Source organism: Pomacea canaliculata, linkage group LG1 (genome assembly GCF_003073045.1).
Source record: "Pomacea canaliculata isolate SZHN2017 linkage group LG1, ASM307304v1, whole genome shotgun sequence".
Taxonomy (NCBI): domain Eukaryota; kingdom Metazoa; phylum Mollusca; class Gastropoda; order Architaenioglossa; family Ampullariidae; genus Pomacea; species Pomacea canaliculata.
The window spans coordinates 21,107,545-21,126,374 of NC_037590.1; the positions used below are offsets into that span (position 1 = coordinate 21,107,545).

Sequence of the window (18,830 nt, forward strand, 5' to 3'; positions counted from 1 at the left end):
TATTTTATATGAAGAAGCTGGGCCAGACCCCAACACTTCACAGGAAGAGAAAAGTAGAAAGGCGCCTAAATGACTCCGCAAGTCTCATCAGGAGCAGAGACGGTAGGTTATGAGGCTTGATGAGGGGCAAAAGACTGACGAGGGTTTTGCTGATTCAAAGTCAAGGCGGCGATCCCTTGAAACCCTCTTCAGAGATATGTGGAGTGTAAAATAGATTATCTCATCTTCTGTCTTTGCAAAATCTTTCTTTCTGTAAAGACTGCTCATATCTCATCTTTCCGCCTGTTGCCATTACAATGTCTTCCTCAGATGGTATTGTGTGGGGAGACCAATGATAACAGCTCCCAAATATAGTAGCTCAGTGGTCAGCACCAGGATTCCTGAAGTGTGGTAAAAGAAATACAGACATAAGTTAGAGCAAGTTCAAATGACATACATCCTTTTAATGTAAAAAAGTATTTATAATGAATTATAGTTATTTTTTTTTTTTTTTTTAGGCCCTTTCACCCCCCCTGGGGCATAGGCCATCGACTACAGTCTTAACTGTTGTCGATGTTTCGTTAGCAAGGATTTTGTTTTTACGGGATGGGGGTGCTGGCCACGCCCAACCCTCCTCCTTTTTCAGCCGGGCTTGGGACCGTCCTTGGCGGAGAGCAGGCAGCCTGTAAACAGATGCCACGTGCAGAGAAAGAACACGTGCCCGAGACGAGAAATGAACCTCAGGGCAGCCAACCTTCACTGTATTGGTGACAGGCGCTAACAGCGCTAACCGTTGCGCCACCGGGCCGCCTGCATCCTCTCCATTGCTGATGATGTGGGTTTTCAATCTTCGGTCTGACTGTAGGTACGTAATGTCTGTATGCAGATTCATTCCACGTGCCATTCACTTGATAAACTCTACTGGCCGTGATCTTGTACTAGCCTGAGGTGACCTGGGGTCACCAACTGTATAGTTGCTGGGAATGTGTGAGTAAGAGAGAAAGAGAAATTATTTTAACATTTACATGTATGAATATTGCTAGTACGAGTACTATCTAAAATTACCCCTGTGGATAAATAAAGTTGTATTATATTGTAATATAAACATATATCTAAATGTATTGTAAAAATATCTAGAAAATATGTCGAGAAGCAATTTTAAAATGGGGTTACATTTAATTTTATATCATTTAACATTTAAGGCAGCAGGAGGCTCATATTTCTGCAGAATTTTGAGATCATCACTATAACTGACTAGTACAACACCTTAATTAGTGGATCCTATCGAAGCTGACCTTTACCATCATTCTGAGGATGCACAACATGCTGAAGGATCAGGTAAACAAGAGTAGTGGCTCCTGTTTCAGCTGATGAAATCAATAAGTACCTTTTTTGCTTGCAATGAAATCCAAAGCAAATTTAACATAAGAGGGTAGAGAATAAATGGTACAGCGCAGTTTCTGTTACCAAAGTTTTGACAATGATACAACTCTATTATCTCTGTAGAGTGATATATTTCTGTGTATGGCTAAATATAACCCACAGACCTTCCAGGTCTGCCACATAGCCACTTCTAGGTGACTCAAAGATAAAGACAGATATTCATAGTAAAAACAGACTAACGACTATGCACACAACTTACATTATGCCTCACACATGAAGACACTAAATTCTATGTAATTAGTACACTTTAAGGATTTCACATAGAAACGATAGGGATAATTTTACTATAAAAGCAATAAAGCATACACAAATTTGCATCATAATCACGTCCGACAGCCTAGCATAGGATATATTTACTGAAAATACTGAAAGGAAACATTTTTCATCATGAGGTGTCAAGTGTTGACTAGTAGATTTCCTTTGTTGACAGTCACCATAACCTCGATCAGCCCTCCAAATACTGACTGGAACTGAAATCTTTCTGCAGACCCATTAAGTTTCATAAAAACATATATTACAATTGAGAGTTCATTGATAATCAACATACAGTACTGCATCACACATTTAACACTTCAAAGATAGCCACTACTGTAAGCAGTCAATTATTATTTTAATATCTTTGACAAAAGGTAAGTAAAAGTAGAAATTATGTTAAAAAACTATGAATGGGAAATGTCTAGTAATTAAGTGTAAATACCGCTGAAATACCTCAACCCTATTTTAGAAGTCTAGATCAATACTGACAAAATGCATTTGCTTTTATAATGCAGTCAATTGATCTTTAACATTTTCAGCATTTCTATTTACTTTCATGTAGTTGAATCACATTGTTTTTCATTTCATCACTCATATAAGATGGCATTCAGTAAAAATATGGTCAAACATAAATATCTCTCTAACTCTTAGTTTTAGCAGCATCACAGATAACATCTTGTTAGTACAATTACTGGAATCAAAATAAATCCTGAAAATTGCTGAAACCAAAGATATTAAAAAGTACTGTTTGCTGCAACTAAGTAAATAAATTGGGTCAAAATGATACATTTGTTAGATCAAAAGAATAAATTAAGAATAAGAACTTACAGTGTAATGCGAAGAAGAAAAGAAAAATAAAGTAGTCAGTCCTCATCAATGAAATAAGTTAACCTGTCTAACATATTTATAATAATATAGACAGTTAAGGAATGTATGTAACTGAGTATCCAACTCAAACAAAAAGTAAAAATGTATCCTAAGGCATAGCAACAAACACATTTATGCATGCATACCCACAAACAAACACATGAACCTCTGAAAATTGCCGTTTAATACTTTGCACACAAACATTTTATATAATAGTGATAAATAATAGCAATTTTGTATTCAGTTTTTTGGAAGTTCACCTGGAAGTTAGGTTGGGGATTATTCTCTTTATTCTCTCTCATGGTAGAGAGACAATTTTGTATTCCCACAGTTCTCTTGCCTGCACAAGATTACATAATTATTATTATTATTAATTAATAATCTAAAATCAGTAACATGACTATGCTAAAAGAATGAGGAAATATGCCTTTTCAAATAATTAACCATGGTAGACATGTAAAAGTAGTCATTTTATAGATCTTCTTACACTCTCACTATGCCCAGGACACGAGGAAGCTGGTTTCCTGATATTTAACCTGATATATGATAAACGAGAATCACTACAGAACATTTTAAAATAAATATGATAGGCCTAAAACTTTAATACAGTAAACAAGAATATCTACTGGATATTTTTAAATAAACAATTTATAAAGTGAAAACTCACCTGAATACAGTGCTTTAAGGAAATGTTGCAGCAAGATCCATGAAATTGGCTTAATAATCCAGTATATTTCTCAATCTCACAAAGATGGTGGTTGCCTCAAGCATTAATATAATGCAGGTGCCAGACTAATTCTAATATCAAATTTAAATATCTGGTTCTCATACAGGATATATAAAACTAATGAAAGGGTTTAGGAGTGTGAAGAAATGGATATAGGTCGTTCGGTTCATGACCTGTTCACCATCATTCAAGACAGGCCTCTCTGGAGGTATCTATCCATATATGCTCCCCTCACCGACCGGTACCAGTCAATGAATGAATGACACTGTCTTACAATACTGTTTCACATCTAATCAGCCATCACATAATCTGATGAGAATCACTTTTGAAAAAAATTATTGGTGTGATTGATTGAATGAATAAAAGACAAGACAAAAACCAACAAATAAATTATCAAACAGATAATTAAAATATATAAGTTCACAGGTACTGCAAAAGATATTTTTGAATAACTAATCTTCTTACTGATGCAGTTACTGCTGGAAGTTGAAGCTGTGATATTTGAGTAGGTATTCGCTGAGCAAGGTTTGCAGGATGCCTGGCCAGGTGTATCTTGATAAGTGTTCATTTCACATGGTGTACACATACTAGATGTTCCATTAGTGGAATTATACCCAGCAGAGCAGTCCACTGTCAAGTACAAAAGAAAACATGTTACAAGGCGCTAGCTATGGACTACTGACTAACAGCTACAGCTTAATTGGATGTGAATGCCATTCTCTTGACTGAAACTAAATTTTCCTGTGAAGGATTTAATATTCATCTTTTTTCAAATCACTTTTAATATGCGTTCTTAGCATTTCCCAAAACATGGATTAGAGTATGGTTTTTGACTCCACGAAGAAAACATGCAAAACCATTTAACTTTAAACTAATCTTTTATCTTGAGAGATGGTGTTAAGCTTGTAAAATTCAAAGCATACCACAAGAGGTGCCATCTATACGCTGACCAGGGTTACACTGCTCGTTCATTGCAGTATTAATGATGGCAACAAATTTCAGCAAATTGTCAGTCTGAAGCAGAAAAAAACAGGAAAAGAGTGTGTTTAGTTGTTGACAGTATAACAGTAGTTTCCACTGGCATGCAAACTACAATAAAACGAAAAATATCTACAACTCTAAAACACACATACAATGTATATAGACACAAATGTATGTGAATCTTTATCAATACACACTTGGTTACACACACATATTCACACACATAATATGCTTAAGCACACAGAGTATACTTCTTCCTCTCATATTCTTGAACGCCTGCACATGTGCATCAAAACACAAACACAGGAATTGATATTGTGTACCAGGAGAGATGCATCTTGCGTTGTGTCATAGAAGGCTCTGGTAACAACATCCTGAGATCTCTCTGTGACGCTTATTCCACTTGAACCAGTTCCTAAGACCTCCTCACTGACAGAAAAAAACGAAGTATACCTTAGTATTTAACGGTTACTAAAACTAAAACGGCTCCAATATATATAGGTTAAACTTAAGCTTCATGTTGCAGTGAGTACTTCTTTAAGTCACATTTCCTTTACCAAATATATTTGGGTTAGGGTTATATATATATTTGTATGTATAATTATAGTGTTTATTATTTATATTATATTTCTATTTGTTTGATTCTTGTGTTTCCATAGAAAACATTTTATTTCTTTAGGATATCTTGGCTGAAGACTAACGTGAGACAGAATTTAGCTAGAGGTTGATGCCAGATTGAAAAGACAAAGTGATGGTAATAGTTTTCCATAGCAGCTTCATATTAAACCCCAAAGGAGAGGTGCGATTTTTGAAGGCTTTACAATCCTGATGTAAAAAAAACAGATATTTCCTCAGATTTTTGGAATGCAGCTTCTAATAATGAAGTAAGCTCACTTCCTTAAAAATAATTTTCACTCAGGTTATCTTTTTGTGGGTGGTGAGAACAGAGGTGTATGTATGTCAATGAAAAAGTGGTGTAAGCTTATGAAGGTATCAGAGATACATATCCATGATTTTAAACTGCACACACAGTATTCCATGTTCATGTATTTACACACGTGACATTGGCAAGTTGTATCAGAACATCTTGGTCTGTACTTCGCTTCTTCCTCCGTGAATTGGACAGACAGCCACCAATGAAACGAACGCTCAGATCAGCTTGACAATATGATGCACATAGTTGTGGGAACATTGCATCAGCAGAGAGAAGTCTGTTTAGGATAAATCTCCTAATAGCAGCTGCTATATGCACAGTGTTGCTGCACTCCTCAATCTGCATTCTAATGATTGTTCTCATGAAAAATTTTTTGATGACAGGACTGGGTGAACTTGTAGTGCCTGAAATGTACAGATTAATGTAAGACTCTTGCTGCACTTTAAATGTACAGCCATATTAGTGTAACACTCCTCCTGAACAAACCTATAAATCTTTGTGAAATTTTACTAAAGTAATTACCATGTGTCTTTCTTTCCTTCTAAGTTTACGAATACAACTTGATTTTTCTGGTAAAGCTACTACTGATAACACAACAGGTATAGATGTATAATTTACTGCTGTCTCATCCCTTTTGTATCAATCAAAGCAGTTCGTATGCTAAAATAAATTTATTTCTCATAAAATCAATGGAGAATTGTTTCATTATTTGCTAGTTCTACAAGTAAGACAGTTGTTATCCTTCTAGCATGGCATAGAAGTCTTTTAGCATAACAATTGCTACTAACAGAGTACTCAGTTTGCTTCATATGTAAGATATATGCTGCTCTCTTTATCAATAATATACCATACCATTGCAAGTTATTCCTTCCACAAAAGATCATCAAAAATAATCTTCAGATTTTACCTTCCACAAGATCAATGCAGCTGCTTGCTCCTTGGCTAAGTGTTGTTTTTCCTAGAGAACACTTGACGCAGCTCACTGTTTCAGTCTTTTTGCGGTAATATCCAATAATGCATCGTTCACATTCATTGGAAACCATGCTATAAGCTGTCCCATCAGGGCAATCATCTAAAAAATTATAAATTAAAGTAAGAAAGTAAAATATTTTTGTTAGCATGTTAAAGAATAAAGGGAGATATAAGTTCCACTGCAGTCATTAAAAATACAAGGAGCTACATCCAATATTGAACTGCTTGCAATGTATGCAAAAGGAGGACCAAAAGACAATGCCCGATAGGCTTGTAAGATTTATGCACCATCGTAAACCTTGCTACAACATGACAAGTGGGATCTGTTGATTTTGACAGGCAGTAGCATCAATGAACCTTTCACTCAATCATATTCCTTTAAGATTCTAAAATGTAAAGAAAAATTAAATATTAGATTTGTTAAATGCACATTATATTTTATCTTTAGAAATGTTGAGTTTGATGCACATTTCAACAAGATCTTTTCTGAATATATTTTAAGAATTAAAAAGAAACCTTGCTCAAAGCTGTGTGCTTGACAAGTTCAATGTCTTCTGCAGTCTGGATTACATCATTAAAATTTCAGAATGTATGCATGTCATTTATTACTTAATTTTGATTTTTATTTTGGTGTTCTTTGTTTCGCTAAGTCCATAAAACATGTCAATCATTTTGTGTGTTGAATAATTTTCGTCATTATATTTATTTCTTAAATTCAGAGTTTTGTTGGTATTTTCTATCTCATCTGAACGTAACTACAGAGTTGGAATGCGACACTCACCAATACAAGCTGATTCGTAAATTTGTCCTGTAAGGAGGGTGGTATTCCCTGGAGGACACTGTATACAACTGTCCTGCGACTTCTGTGGCTGGTAACTTCCCTTTGGACAGTTCATGCAACCGCCATATACCCGGTACTGCCCCCAAACACAGTCCGCTGAAGTGAAACACCAGCTTATGCACTTGTTAATCTGAATACAGTCTCACATATTAAACTATTTAAACGCACAAGACATTTCATAATTAATAATTAGCACTATTTTGTCTTTTGATATTTAATTGCTTTTTACACAATGTAGATATCACTGTCAAATCTGAACAAGTGGATACAATACACTGTGTTTTGAAGTCTTTTTTAAAAGGATTCAATAGAGGGTAGTTTCTAAAAGTAATGATGATAATAATAATGAATATTTGCATACAGATTTCTTCTCCCTATGGGGTGCTCAGGGCAATGGACTCTCATCCACATACACCACCCTCACCCTTACACACACACCAACAAATTCATTACAACCAAACTCCTCTATGCAACCAAGTCGCCCAGAGCATCTCATACATTGAAACAAACATCCATTGATAAAATTTACAAAAAGAGTGGTGTCACTGTCAGGATTAATACTAAGTCTAAAAAGATTAGTTTTTAAAGATTTTTTAAAATGTGATCTACTGTAGTATTTAAATAAAATATCAGATAAAGAAGGAGAAGTTGCTCTATTCTACAGAGTCAAAATGAGAGGAACAGATCTTGTCTCTTTTTTTAATCATGAAGGTCTAGGAATTTTCGAAGAGTGCAGAGACTTGAAGAGAAGATGGTGACAATATCACTCAGATACAAAGAAGTGGTCTGGTCAATGACATAAAAAGACAGGGTAGCTAGTTTATAAGTTTTTCATTGCAGGTTTGGCAGTGAATGCAACTTTCCAAGAAGAGATTACAGGGATTTTTGTGAACGAAGGATGTCTGGTAGAATAGTTCTGCAATCTCTGGATTACCTATGAACTAAATAGAAAAATGTTTTAAACGATGAGAACAGCTTAAACACCTACTGATATTGCAGGCATCAATAGATAGTGCTCCAGTGCCAATGGTAATCTTGTTCTGAGGACATGGAGCGCAGACTGTAACGTTACTGCCAATCTGGTTGTATGTACCCACAGGACATGGAGAACAGGTGCGAGCAGAGATGTTGAGATATTCACCCAGCGTGCATTTTGCTTTAAAAAAGCAAACAATACCAACAGCTTGAAAGTGATTTGAAAGCTATGTGTGCATATTTTTAACAAAGATCTTAGAAGTAAAAACTAAAGAAAAAAATTAAAAGTCAAAAATTAATTAAACTGATGAACAAACCAAATCTACTGTTCTAACTTAATTATAAGCGACGCTGTTGTTTTATTCATTACACTTGCTAACATCGTTCAACACCTTATACATTCCACTGTTCCACACTTTTGACATTCCGCTTACTAGCACCTTTAAAGTGTAACACTGTCATTGCTACCATCATTATCACCATCACTATTGTTATCTTTACATACTTTGTATTTTTGCCAGCAAGACTATAGTAACAAAATAAATAAATAAGAATAAATAAATTAAAGAAAAGACAGAATAACCAAGTCCTCTGAGCTGTCAGATGATCCTTTAACTTGCATTTGCATTCCTTTGATTTCCTCAACAACAGTTTCCTCATGTTTATCAAAATTCGGAGAAATTCGGAGAAAGTCATCAAAAGCGTCACTGGAACGCTATTTGCTCAAAATGCATCCTAAGCCTTACTTAGAATTAGAATAATAAAAATAATTCATGCTCACTCTTGTAATGAGTGTGCTCTTCACACTTGAGACAACAGCAATAATAATAATAATTTTTAAAATTGCAAAATTTGTAAAGCGTATACTCACATACCTAAGTAGCACGCTCTCAGCACTTACGAACAAGAACGAAACAGGGACACCATACGAGGGACAGGAAAACAAACAACATATGAACTATAAAAGAATAAACAACCGTACTAAACTAAGAGTGTCGTGCTTCTGGAGAGGAAAAAGGAGTAGCACACACAAGCACACATGCACAAGGACATACACACAAGCATGAGCACATGCTAAAACTTGTAATTTTAATTTGAAGAACGTGTTTGTGTCAATAGCGCCTCTGTGAAATGCTCTTTTCAAGCTGGGATTGGGATTAAAAGCAAGGTAGTCTAGGTAGGTTCATGAAATGTAATGAACTCTGTAATGTTATAATTTTTTGGTGCACCAGCGAATTAAAATCTTTCATTCTATAGAAATTATCTATGACATTACTTGGAGTGCAGAGTTGAAGTGCACAGGTCAAGCTGAGCTCATGTCATAGGTCATTTCCAGTCATCACAGATTTTCTAGACTTTACGCAAGCATGTTCTGTCTCTAGGGTGGACCCGTCCTGCAGAGTGAAGAAACCTCCAGGACAAGCTATGCACTCTGTAGCATGCTGACATCTGGTACTTGGTTGAAGGGACACTTGAGACATTTCTGTTTTTGCTGTATGATGGTCTGTAGCATGCCGGGTCTACAAACTAAACTTATAGGAAAGTGTGACAATAAAATGGTTAAAGACATATGTATATTTCTTAATGATTAGAAATATCCTTTGTTGTGCACTTCATCACCAAATTTAACATATAACTAGTCTTGAGAGAGAGCAAGAAGACACTGTAAAAGATCGTAGATTTTGTAAAGCACCAAGGAACCAAACATACTGAAACAGTCCGACGAGTTTGTTGAACCACTGCCTGCTGTAATGAAGTTTGTAGTGCAGTTAATGCATGATGTTGCTCCATAGTTTGGCTGATAAGAGCCCACCACACATTTCTGACATGAAGTCCTGGTATCCCGAAATTGTCCAGGTGGGCAGTTAACTGAACGAATATGGGAAAGAAAAGAATAAATAAGTGTTTTATATATATATATATAGAGAGAGAGAGGGTAGCCCATAAAGCAAGAGAGAGAGAGAAAAGGAGGGAAGGAGAGAGAGAGAGAGAGAGGGAGAGATTCATTAATTTGAACATTACCTGTAATTGAACATTACCTACATGTAATGTACTATAATATGTACTATAACTACTAATCTACATTCACACACACAAACATTTCAATTATAATACAAACAACAGTAAATATGGAGCAGTAGGTAATAATTGTTCCACTATTTTTCTTTCAATCAAAAATGTCTGCAAATCAAAAAAGAATAAAAAAAAATTCTCATTTTTACTTGTGCAGTTTTCATGTGAGGTTGATGCCTTGGTGTATGTTGTATAGTTAGCAACACATGACTGACAGGAAGTCTGACCAGGCTGTGACTGATAGTAGCCAGTGTCACAGTCTTGACACATATTATTGGTGTTACGGAACTGGCCAGCAGGACACACAACTGTCAACATTCAAAAGAACATTTGGACTTCGAAAAACATTGATAAAATTTAAGCTCATTTCTGTTGCAGGACATTTGGTTTTACTAGGAAGTTGAATAGAGCAATACATAAAGAAACAAAACATAAGTAATAAAATTTGTCAGTGTTTCTGCATGACTTTTAAAATGAAAGCTAACTTCCATGACAACCCTATAAATTACATAAGAGATAACAATTATCTTTTGACACAAAGTTATAGAAAAATACCTGTAGTTTAAAGAGTTTAACTATTTAAATGCTAAAGTTTGAAACATTTATTAGCTTTCATGAAAAGAGTTTGGGGCAATATCTCAAAATGTCTACAAAAACAAATATAACAATTTTGCAAACTGACCAAGAGAACAGCTGTTTTCTGTGACACTGCCTGTATGAGGTGTTGTTCGATCTGCAGGACACAGGCTGCAGTTCTGGTTTCCTGTCTCATTCTTGTAAGTTCCCAGTGGACAAGGCAGGCATGGTAATTGGTTGGTTACAGAGTACAGGCCAGGCTCACAGAAAGCTGAGAATTGAATTGTTTTCAGATATACTTTTGAAGGTAAAACCTTTAAATTTTTTCTCTATATTTTATTTAATAGTTACATTTTCTCTGTGTATTAGTCATTACATGTACATCTATACTGCTCATGGGACAGCTGCATAACTGTCAGTGACCAGACTTTTCGCAGCCGGGTCAGGGAGAGCAATCTTTGCTCAAAGGATTGCAAGTCTTTGCACTGTTATTCATTCTACATTTGTGACTGTTTAGTGATCTTGTTCAGCACCATGAGTTTACATTTGGCTGAGATGCTGCTATTTACAAATTCTCACTACTACTACTTCTTCTTTTTATTATTATATTAAAGGACTCTGAGAACATTGGTTCAGTCGATAAGACAGCTATTCAGGCTAATGGACACAGGCGATATTGACTTTCTTTTTCTCTGATATCACTTTTCTGATTTCCAAAAACATGGGTCATGTCAGTCCCAGCTCAAGTTCTTGTTGAAGGGATTTATTTTAATGTAATTGGGTGATAAGGATTTATTTAAGGAATAAAGAAATGCTTTGATTCAATGTTTTTGTCTGTGTTTTAATTGGCACCAAACAGCGATTGACTATGCAACTGGCCTTTCCATTGTCTTGAGCGGTACACGGACTTTTCGCCGACGGACGTTTCGCCGCCGGACGTTTCGGAGCCGGACGTTTTGTCGACTGGACGTTTCGCCTCTGGACGTTTCGGAGCCGGACCTTTTGCCGACCGGCGTTTCGCCGCCGGACGTTTCGGCGCGGGGCACTTCATTTCGGCATTTCACGCGGGACCTTTAGCCGAAGTCAAGTGTGTGACGCCCCTTAGCTGACACATTTCTCTCGCCATTGTATCAATGTATCAGTGAACTCTCTCTCACTATCCCTCCTCATGTGAACCGTTAGCTCACACATTTCTCTCGCCATTGTATCAATGTTTTTTCTCAAAGCTGTTGCGCATAATCTGTGACAATCAAAGTGAACTGTCTGTGAAGTCTGTGTGAAAAATTTGTTTGAAAGAAAGAATTATTGTGTAATCTAGTAGTTACTTTCATTCTTTGAGAAGTAAGTAAGCTCTCTCTCTCTCTCTGACATAATGCGGCGAAACGTCCGGCGGCGAAAAGCCAGTCGGCAAAACGTCCGACTCCGAAACGTCCAGCGGCGAAACGTCCAGTCGACAAAACGTCCGGCTCCGAAACGTCCGGCTCCGAAACGTCCGTCGGCAAAACGTCCGCACACGGTCTTGAGCAGTATAGTTAGTACATTACCAAATTTAAGTACTCTTAATTAAGAAAAAACAAAACATCCAATTTTATTTTATGTCAGTGTCACTGTTACAGAGATAAAATATTAATTGCAAGTTCAAATGACCTCATTAAAGATTTGACACAGTTTGCTGTAAAGCAAAATTGTAAAACAAAGTAACACATCCCTGCCTTCGCCTACATACACATCCATGCATGTGTGCATGCATGCACGAACACACACACATTTTCTCATTGATAAATTAGTTAGCTTATTGAATCTTGTTCTCTTGCTGTTATGACTTATTCCAATACATTGTTTACCCATGTTGCAGTTATCGATGCTAGTAGAAGCTACACTAGCTGTTGTTGAATTGGCTGGACATTGTATGCAGGATGAATTCCCTCGTTGGTCCTTGTAAAAGCCAACTCCACAAGGATCACAACTTCCACCTGCATTATGTCGAAATCCCTTGTCGCAGTACACTGTAACAAGTTGAACTATCATTTCTGCTGCGATCAAAGCAACACAGATTTTTATTGTTAGTAATATAAGAACACAATCTGGAATATAGAACCAAGGGACAACACAGGCAGCTTCCTGGAGCATATACTGCATAAAATACCAAAATATGTTTATTTCCCCATAGTCCTATGTTTAGGACTAGAATACACTGCACTTCTGTGTTTTAGGACTAGAATATATATGTTATAGTACTGAAATACACTACACTATGTTGCAGGACTAGAACACACTATGTTGCTGTGCTAAATGACTAGAATTGACTAGAGTAGACACGTTTGTGTTACACACTCACAGACATCACACACGGTTCTGGCCGCATTAGATGTAAAGTTCCCAGTGCACTGGGTGCAAAGTCCGTAGCCATCAAAATTCTTGATGAAGTCAGGGAGGCAGCTCGTGCAAATCTCCGTTTTCGATTTCTGCTCTTGTCCAGCATTACAGTACACTGGAAAACGTAGATGTAAAATAATCTGACACCGAACAGTTTAAATGTCTATTGTATCATTATAAAAAGCAGATAAAATGTGATCCTTATAGTCAATATCTTTTATGTAAATAATAACGATTGGACACTACTTACGCTTTTATTTTCACAACAGTTCTTACGATGTCACCAGAATTTTAATCTTTGAAACAATTCTCTTTCGCAAAAGTCTTTCAGCTTGTAAAGCAGAAGATTTCTTATTTGAGGGTCATGTTGATATGCCTGATGCAGTATACCATCGACTTCTTTCATAATAAACAGTTTAGAAAACCAGTTCACATCGAAATAAGGGAGAGAGAGGAGGGGAGCAGACATACAGTAAACTTTAACCGTCACATCTTCCTGCACACAAAGCTATAGAAGATGATCTCGCGATGGACTATTGCCTACACATCTACACATACGAATATGCACATGCATTGTCCGTATAAAAAATATAATTGTGGGGAAAACAGCAACAAGAAACTGAAGCTAATTGACAAGAATCTTTGGGCGGCTCACATTCAAGTGCACACTGACTGTAAATTAAAAATTCTGTGAAGTTTACCTGTACAGTCTCTGACATCCGTGGTACCTTCTGTAGAAGTGATTGTTCCAGCAGGACATGCTGTACAGTTATACTGTCTTCTTGCATCTTGGTACATGCCTATAGGACAAGGCTTGCAGCTGTCATTCGCAGCAATATACTCACCAGGTGCACAGTCCTCTAAAGAAAAAAAAACAGAAGAACAGATTAAAATAAACTGAAAGAAAATAAATACAAAAGCATTACAAAATATATTCATTACGAACATTATTTTGTCGCTGTTTGTCCTGCATCACCTTAGTTTCAATTTGTTCACACTTGCTGTATGACGGCTTTGTGATATTTGTGTTCAGCCAGCAGAACTCACTCAGGGTGCAGTTATCTGCACTGGTGGCTCCTTCCCCAACAGTGACGTAGGTGGTAGGACAAGGGGCACAGGGGTCAAACTGCTGGGAGGCGTTGCCGGAGTTCCACGTGCCTTGCGGACAGGCGACACACTGGCTGATTGTGAGGTTGTACTGTTGTCCAGACCCACACATTGCTGACAGACAGACATCTTGAGTACAGGCACCATGATCAATGTGAACAGCATTCAGATGAGATTTTGCTTAAATACCACGCTACCATTATCGCTACTGTTATCAGTTGATATACTATGGCATCATTCTCTAAATCATTCTGATAAGAGCTTTATAAAAATATGCTTTTCTATCTGGGAACAAAAGAAGTGAAAACAGAGATGTCTTTTGAGAACACAGCAAACAGTCTTACGACTTTCATTATATCTTTACTTGCTCGCACTCACGCACGCACGTATAGTTTCTGTTAAAATGATGATAACTTACGTAAGCAGGCCGCCTGTGATGTTTGACCGTCCTGTCTGGTCCCAGTACCAGGTGGACAAGCGGTACACTTGGTGTAGGAGAAGGGAAATGATTCATTCTGGTAAAAATTTGCTGGACAGGGCACACACGAGCCGCTCATGATCACCTGGCCGGCCGTGCACACCTCTGACAAATCAAGTAAAAAATAAAACCTCAATAATTACATGTCAAAAATCATTAAGGCGGTGGCTTAGTGAGTCGTGTGTTACTGCAAGTCAGATGAGAACAAAATTTTACAAAATAAACACAGAAAAAGACATTTATGACAATCTGTAATGACGCAGAACAGTATGTTACAGTTTAAAACTTTCAAAGCAACTAAAATTTGTTCAAATGAATCGTAACCATTAAAAAGCATTATTTCCTCTATAAAATTACTTTTTCTAATTGCAAATATTTCAGAAGACCTTTCAAAGCAGTGTGACGGACAAGAGGTATATGGTCTGTTTCCGAAAGATTTACCTATATCTGTTTCAGTGAGCAGGAGATGTCTGCAACGATAAAACTGAAAAGGATGCAAGTGCTAGCGAATCTTCAAAGTCAACACACCATACTCCAGAGAACACAAAGTCAACACACAACATAATCAGGAGAACACACAACATACATTCAAGAAAATCAAAACTACTTTATATAAAGAACATCCTATTAACTTACTGATGTTGCAGAGACTGGCAGACCAGGCCGCAGTGCCATCTGTGGTCATTCCGCTGCTGCAGGTCTGACAGGCCCGGAACTTGTCGTCACCGTCGTTGGTCTTGTATTTTCCTCTGGCGCACGGGGAACACGTCGCCACCCCGGGAGTTTGGACCTCGTACCCGGGCTGGCAATAGACTGTGGACAGCATAAACAGAGAAAATACAGCAATAGCTATAGATGTCACTCAATACAAATTAACTTGTCGTGGATGTATTTTTCTAGAAATTACACTCAAACCACCCTTCCTAGTTTAAAAGAAAATGATATTCTAAAATTAGAGAGATCAAAATACTGTAGAATGTATCATTACTGATGAACTGATAAAAAACATCATCTTCTTAGGCTGCACAAGCTCTTTGATTTTTTTTAATACACTTATGAGAGACATCAAGAAATTAAGAAATATAAATACAAGTAACTTCTTTTTGTTAGACCTTTGGGACCATTGACAAATATTAACAAAAACCCACTGCAGGGAAGGTATATAATACATTATAGATGAAGAAAATGTTTTAGCGTAGAGCATTGTTTTGATTTCTTACAATGAGACAGCTACTTAATTTCATTTTCCTAGAAGCTATACACAAATCCCTTACATCTGCAGTCGCTGGTGTTAGTGCTGGCGGTGTTGGCGGTGGTGTAGTTGGCGTTGCACTGGAGACACATGTCCTGCCACTTGAGAGGCTGGTAATAGCCATAGTTACATGCTTCACACTGGTTAGTGCTGGAGTTACGCTTGTAACCTGGAGAGCAGGCAGCTGGAAAATTGGATAAGTAAATTGCAACTGAACAAATCCACGTGTATATACAAACTGTAGAGAGTGAAGAAAGAGGACAAGTGTTGAATGCAAAGGTTGTACTTTATAGACTGGGGCGCTTGTTCATTATTCCTCACTTCAGTGAAATGGCTGTCGTCTGTTCTTTGCTCACATTTACTGATGCTACAGCTGTCGCCTGTTCATCATTTACTGATGTTACAAACTGTCGTCTGCTCACGATTTATGACACTGATATTACAGCTGCCGTCTGTTCGTCATCTATGACTTACTGATGTTACAGTTGTCATCTGTTCGTTATCTATGACTTACTGATGTTACAGTTGTCGCTCGATGTGGAACCGATGCCTGCAGTAGTGAAGGCGGCATTGCACGCTGTACACCCTTGGAACCGATCAGCGAGGGAGTTTGATCGGAAATATCCTTGCTGGCATGGCTGACATGTCTGACTACCCGGGTCCTCATAACCGGGTGGACACACGACTGTACACAGTGAAAAAAAGAATTTCTGAGTGTTTTAGCTTGCTGCTCACTCGCTTTTACCAGGGCAAGAGTGTATGCGTGTGTGCGTGTGTGCGTGTGTGGGGAATGGTGTTTTACGCCGAGCCAGCAACTAAGGCTACTTCTTGGTTACTTAAGTACCACAAAGATCCACAGAACACCCTGTCTTCACTGTGTTGGCGACAAGCACTTGTTCTGGAAGGGTTGGTTGTTTGGGTGGGTGGGGTGGCGGTAAGCAAACTTAATGACAGTGAACGACGTTCACATTCTTGTCCCCTCATTATCGTTTTGAAGGGGACGGTTGCCCCACCCCCTGGCTCCCAGGTTCCTACGCCACTGATGAGTAATGTTTAACAATACTAATAATGTGTATGACTTTGACATGTAATGTCTGACAGCGTTGTGTCATGTATAAGAACAGAACTGCCATGTTTAGCAACAATGTGTAATGTAAGCTGTACATGTAAGTGTTAGCCCCTACATTTGCAGTCGCTAGGGTTGGTGCTCCCGGTGTTGCTGGTGGTGTAGTTGGTGTTACAGGGGATACACGTGTCCTGCCACTGTTCAGGCTGGAAATAGCCGTAATCACACAGCTCACACTGGTTAGTGGTGAAGTTACGCCTGTGACCAGGAGAACAGGGGGCTGCAAAATATAAACAACGAGTTTATCTTACTTACCTAGCACTTCCGTCAATCACTGTTGTCATACGCATAATGGTATATTTAGTTTATTGTTACTGATGAATATTGTCACACTGACAGCCGCCTATGTGAGCCGGGCCCACAGACCACTAAACACTTTGTGTAGCTCTGCCCACTAAACAAACAAACAAACAAACAAACAAACAAACATGGACAGAGCTGTGGTCTTAGGGAGCCACGATGACAGAACAACTCTGGTCACCAAAGCAGACACTGAGAAGCCCACTTCACAGTCACTGACAAACTAGGAGTCGGACAGACTTGTTATCAGGAATGCGAAAGAAAGAAAGAAATGTTGCATAAGAGAAGGAGAAATGTGCATTCATCATAGAATGTTGATGGTCTTATTTGATGCTAGTTCTTGGCTTACTGATGTTACAGTCGCTAGATGATGTAGAGCCGGTGGTGATGGTGGTGAAGCTGGTGTTACATGCGGTGCACCTGAGGAATCGGTCTTGTAACGAGTTGGCGCGGTACGATCCTCTGGGGCAAGGCTGACAGATGTTGTTACCAAGGTCCTCGGACCCCGCTGGACACACAACTGTAACACAAGGACAACACAATTCAACATGAAGCTAACTCCAATGGCCCAACCATTATTTTATTTTATCGTTCTACATGTTTATTTACGTTTCTGTTACACAAGACGGATCTGATGTTGTCAAGAAATGTTCTTAAAGGAAACATTATACAAGAGTCAGCCCTTACATATACAGTCGCTGGAGCTGGTGCTGCCGGTGTTGTTGGTGGTGTAGTTGGTGTTACATGGGATACACTCGTCTTGCCACTGTTCAGGCTGGTAATAGCCGTAAGGACACAGCACACACTGGTTAGTGGTGGAGTCACGCATGTAACCAGGGGAACAGGCAGCTGGAAAAATAGGATAAGTAATTTACAACTTACCAATTCCAGGAGTATTATAACTGTACAGAGTGCAGAAAAATAATGGTTGTATGAATATGTTATAGTTTACAGATTAGTATGTCTGATCATTATTTGTCACTTACTGATGTTACAGCTGTCGAATGTTCATTATTCATTGCTTACCGATGTTACAGTTGTCACTCGATGTGGAACCGACGCCTGAAGTGGTGAAGGTGGCATTGCACGCAGTACACTCTCCAAAACCATCAGCAAGTGAGTTTGATCGGAAATATCCTTGCTGGCAAGGCTGACATGTCTGATTTCCTGGGTCTTCATAACCGGGTGGACACACTTCTACAAAAAGTGAACATATGTATAAAAAAAATCTTTTGATCTGAAAACTTTAGTTTGCTAGTCAGGTTGATTCTTGGGCGGGGAAAATGGAGAAGGGGGAGAGAAATACTGATTTACGTCAAGCCAGCAACTAAGACGACTTCATGACCAAGCAAGTGCCACAGAGGAAGATTCCAGAGCGCACGACCCTCCCTGTATTGGTGGTCGTCAGTACCTCTCTAAACTCACTACCATCTGATGAAGGCAAATATGTATAGATGTGGACAGAGATTTTTTCCTACCTAGGCCCATCAACTTGCAGCCTTCGTCACTCTCATTCTCTTACCACCTTTAAGTCTAAGTTTGAGAGGCATTTTTTTAAGAATAGTGAC

The 18,830-nt window shown here is 38.1% G+C and overlaps 2 protein-coding genes and 1 long non-coding RNA gene across 3 annotated transcripts; all 3 read right to left on the minus strand.

Moving 5' to 3' along the window:
• Window positions 1–2,880: 2,880 nt before the first annotated feature.
• LOC112560519 lies at window positions 2,881–8,161 on the minus strand. Its single transcript, XM_025232439.1, has 7 exons — window positions 7,988–8,161; window positions 6,940–7,095; window positions 6,094–6,258; window positions 5,311–5,590; window positions 4,576–4,681; window positions 4,195–4,285; window positions 2,881–3,901 (listed from the first exon to the last, which is right to left on the minus strand). Exons 2-7 carry the CDS (start codon window positions 7,052–7,054, stop codon window positions 3,591–3,593), a joined length of 1,068 nt encoding a protein of 355 aa, XP_025088224.1. The 5' UTR covers window positions 7,055–7,095; window positions 7,988–8,161; the 3' UTR covers window positions 2,881–3,590.
• Window positions 8,162–9,658: 1,497 nt separating this feature from the next.
• LOC112563216 lies at window positions 9,659–10,890 on the minus strand. The gene is made up of 3 exons (XR_003098986.1): window positions 10,730–10,890; window positions 10,197–10,355; window positions 9,659–9,843 (listed from the first exon to the last, which is right to left on the minus strand). It is a non-coding gene; the product is annotated as an uncharacterized LOC112563216 (long non-coding RNA).
• A 1,343-nt stretch (window positions 10,891–12,233) lies between these two features.
• Window positions 12,234–18,812, minus strand: LOC112560529 (proprotein convertase subtilisin/kexin type 5-like). The gene is made up of 14 exons (XM_025232450.1): window positions 18,785–18,812; window positions 18,289–18,459; window positions 17,950–18,111; window positions 17,612–17,782; window positions 17,021–17,182; window positions 16,351–16,521; window positions 15,859–16,020; window positions 15,221–15,397; window positions 14,525–14,689; window positions 14,047–14,220; window positions 13,701–13,859; window positions 12,962–13,114; window positions 12,468–12,629; window positions 12,234–12,295 (listed from the first exon to the last, which is right to left on the minus strand). Exons 1-14 carry the CDS (start codon window positions 18,810–18,812, stop codon window positions 12,234–12,236), a joined length of 2,079 nt encoding a protein of 692 aa, XP_025088235.1.
• Window positions 18,813–18,830: the final 18 nt, after the last annotated feature.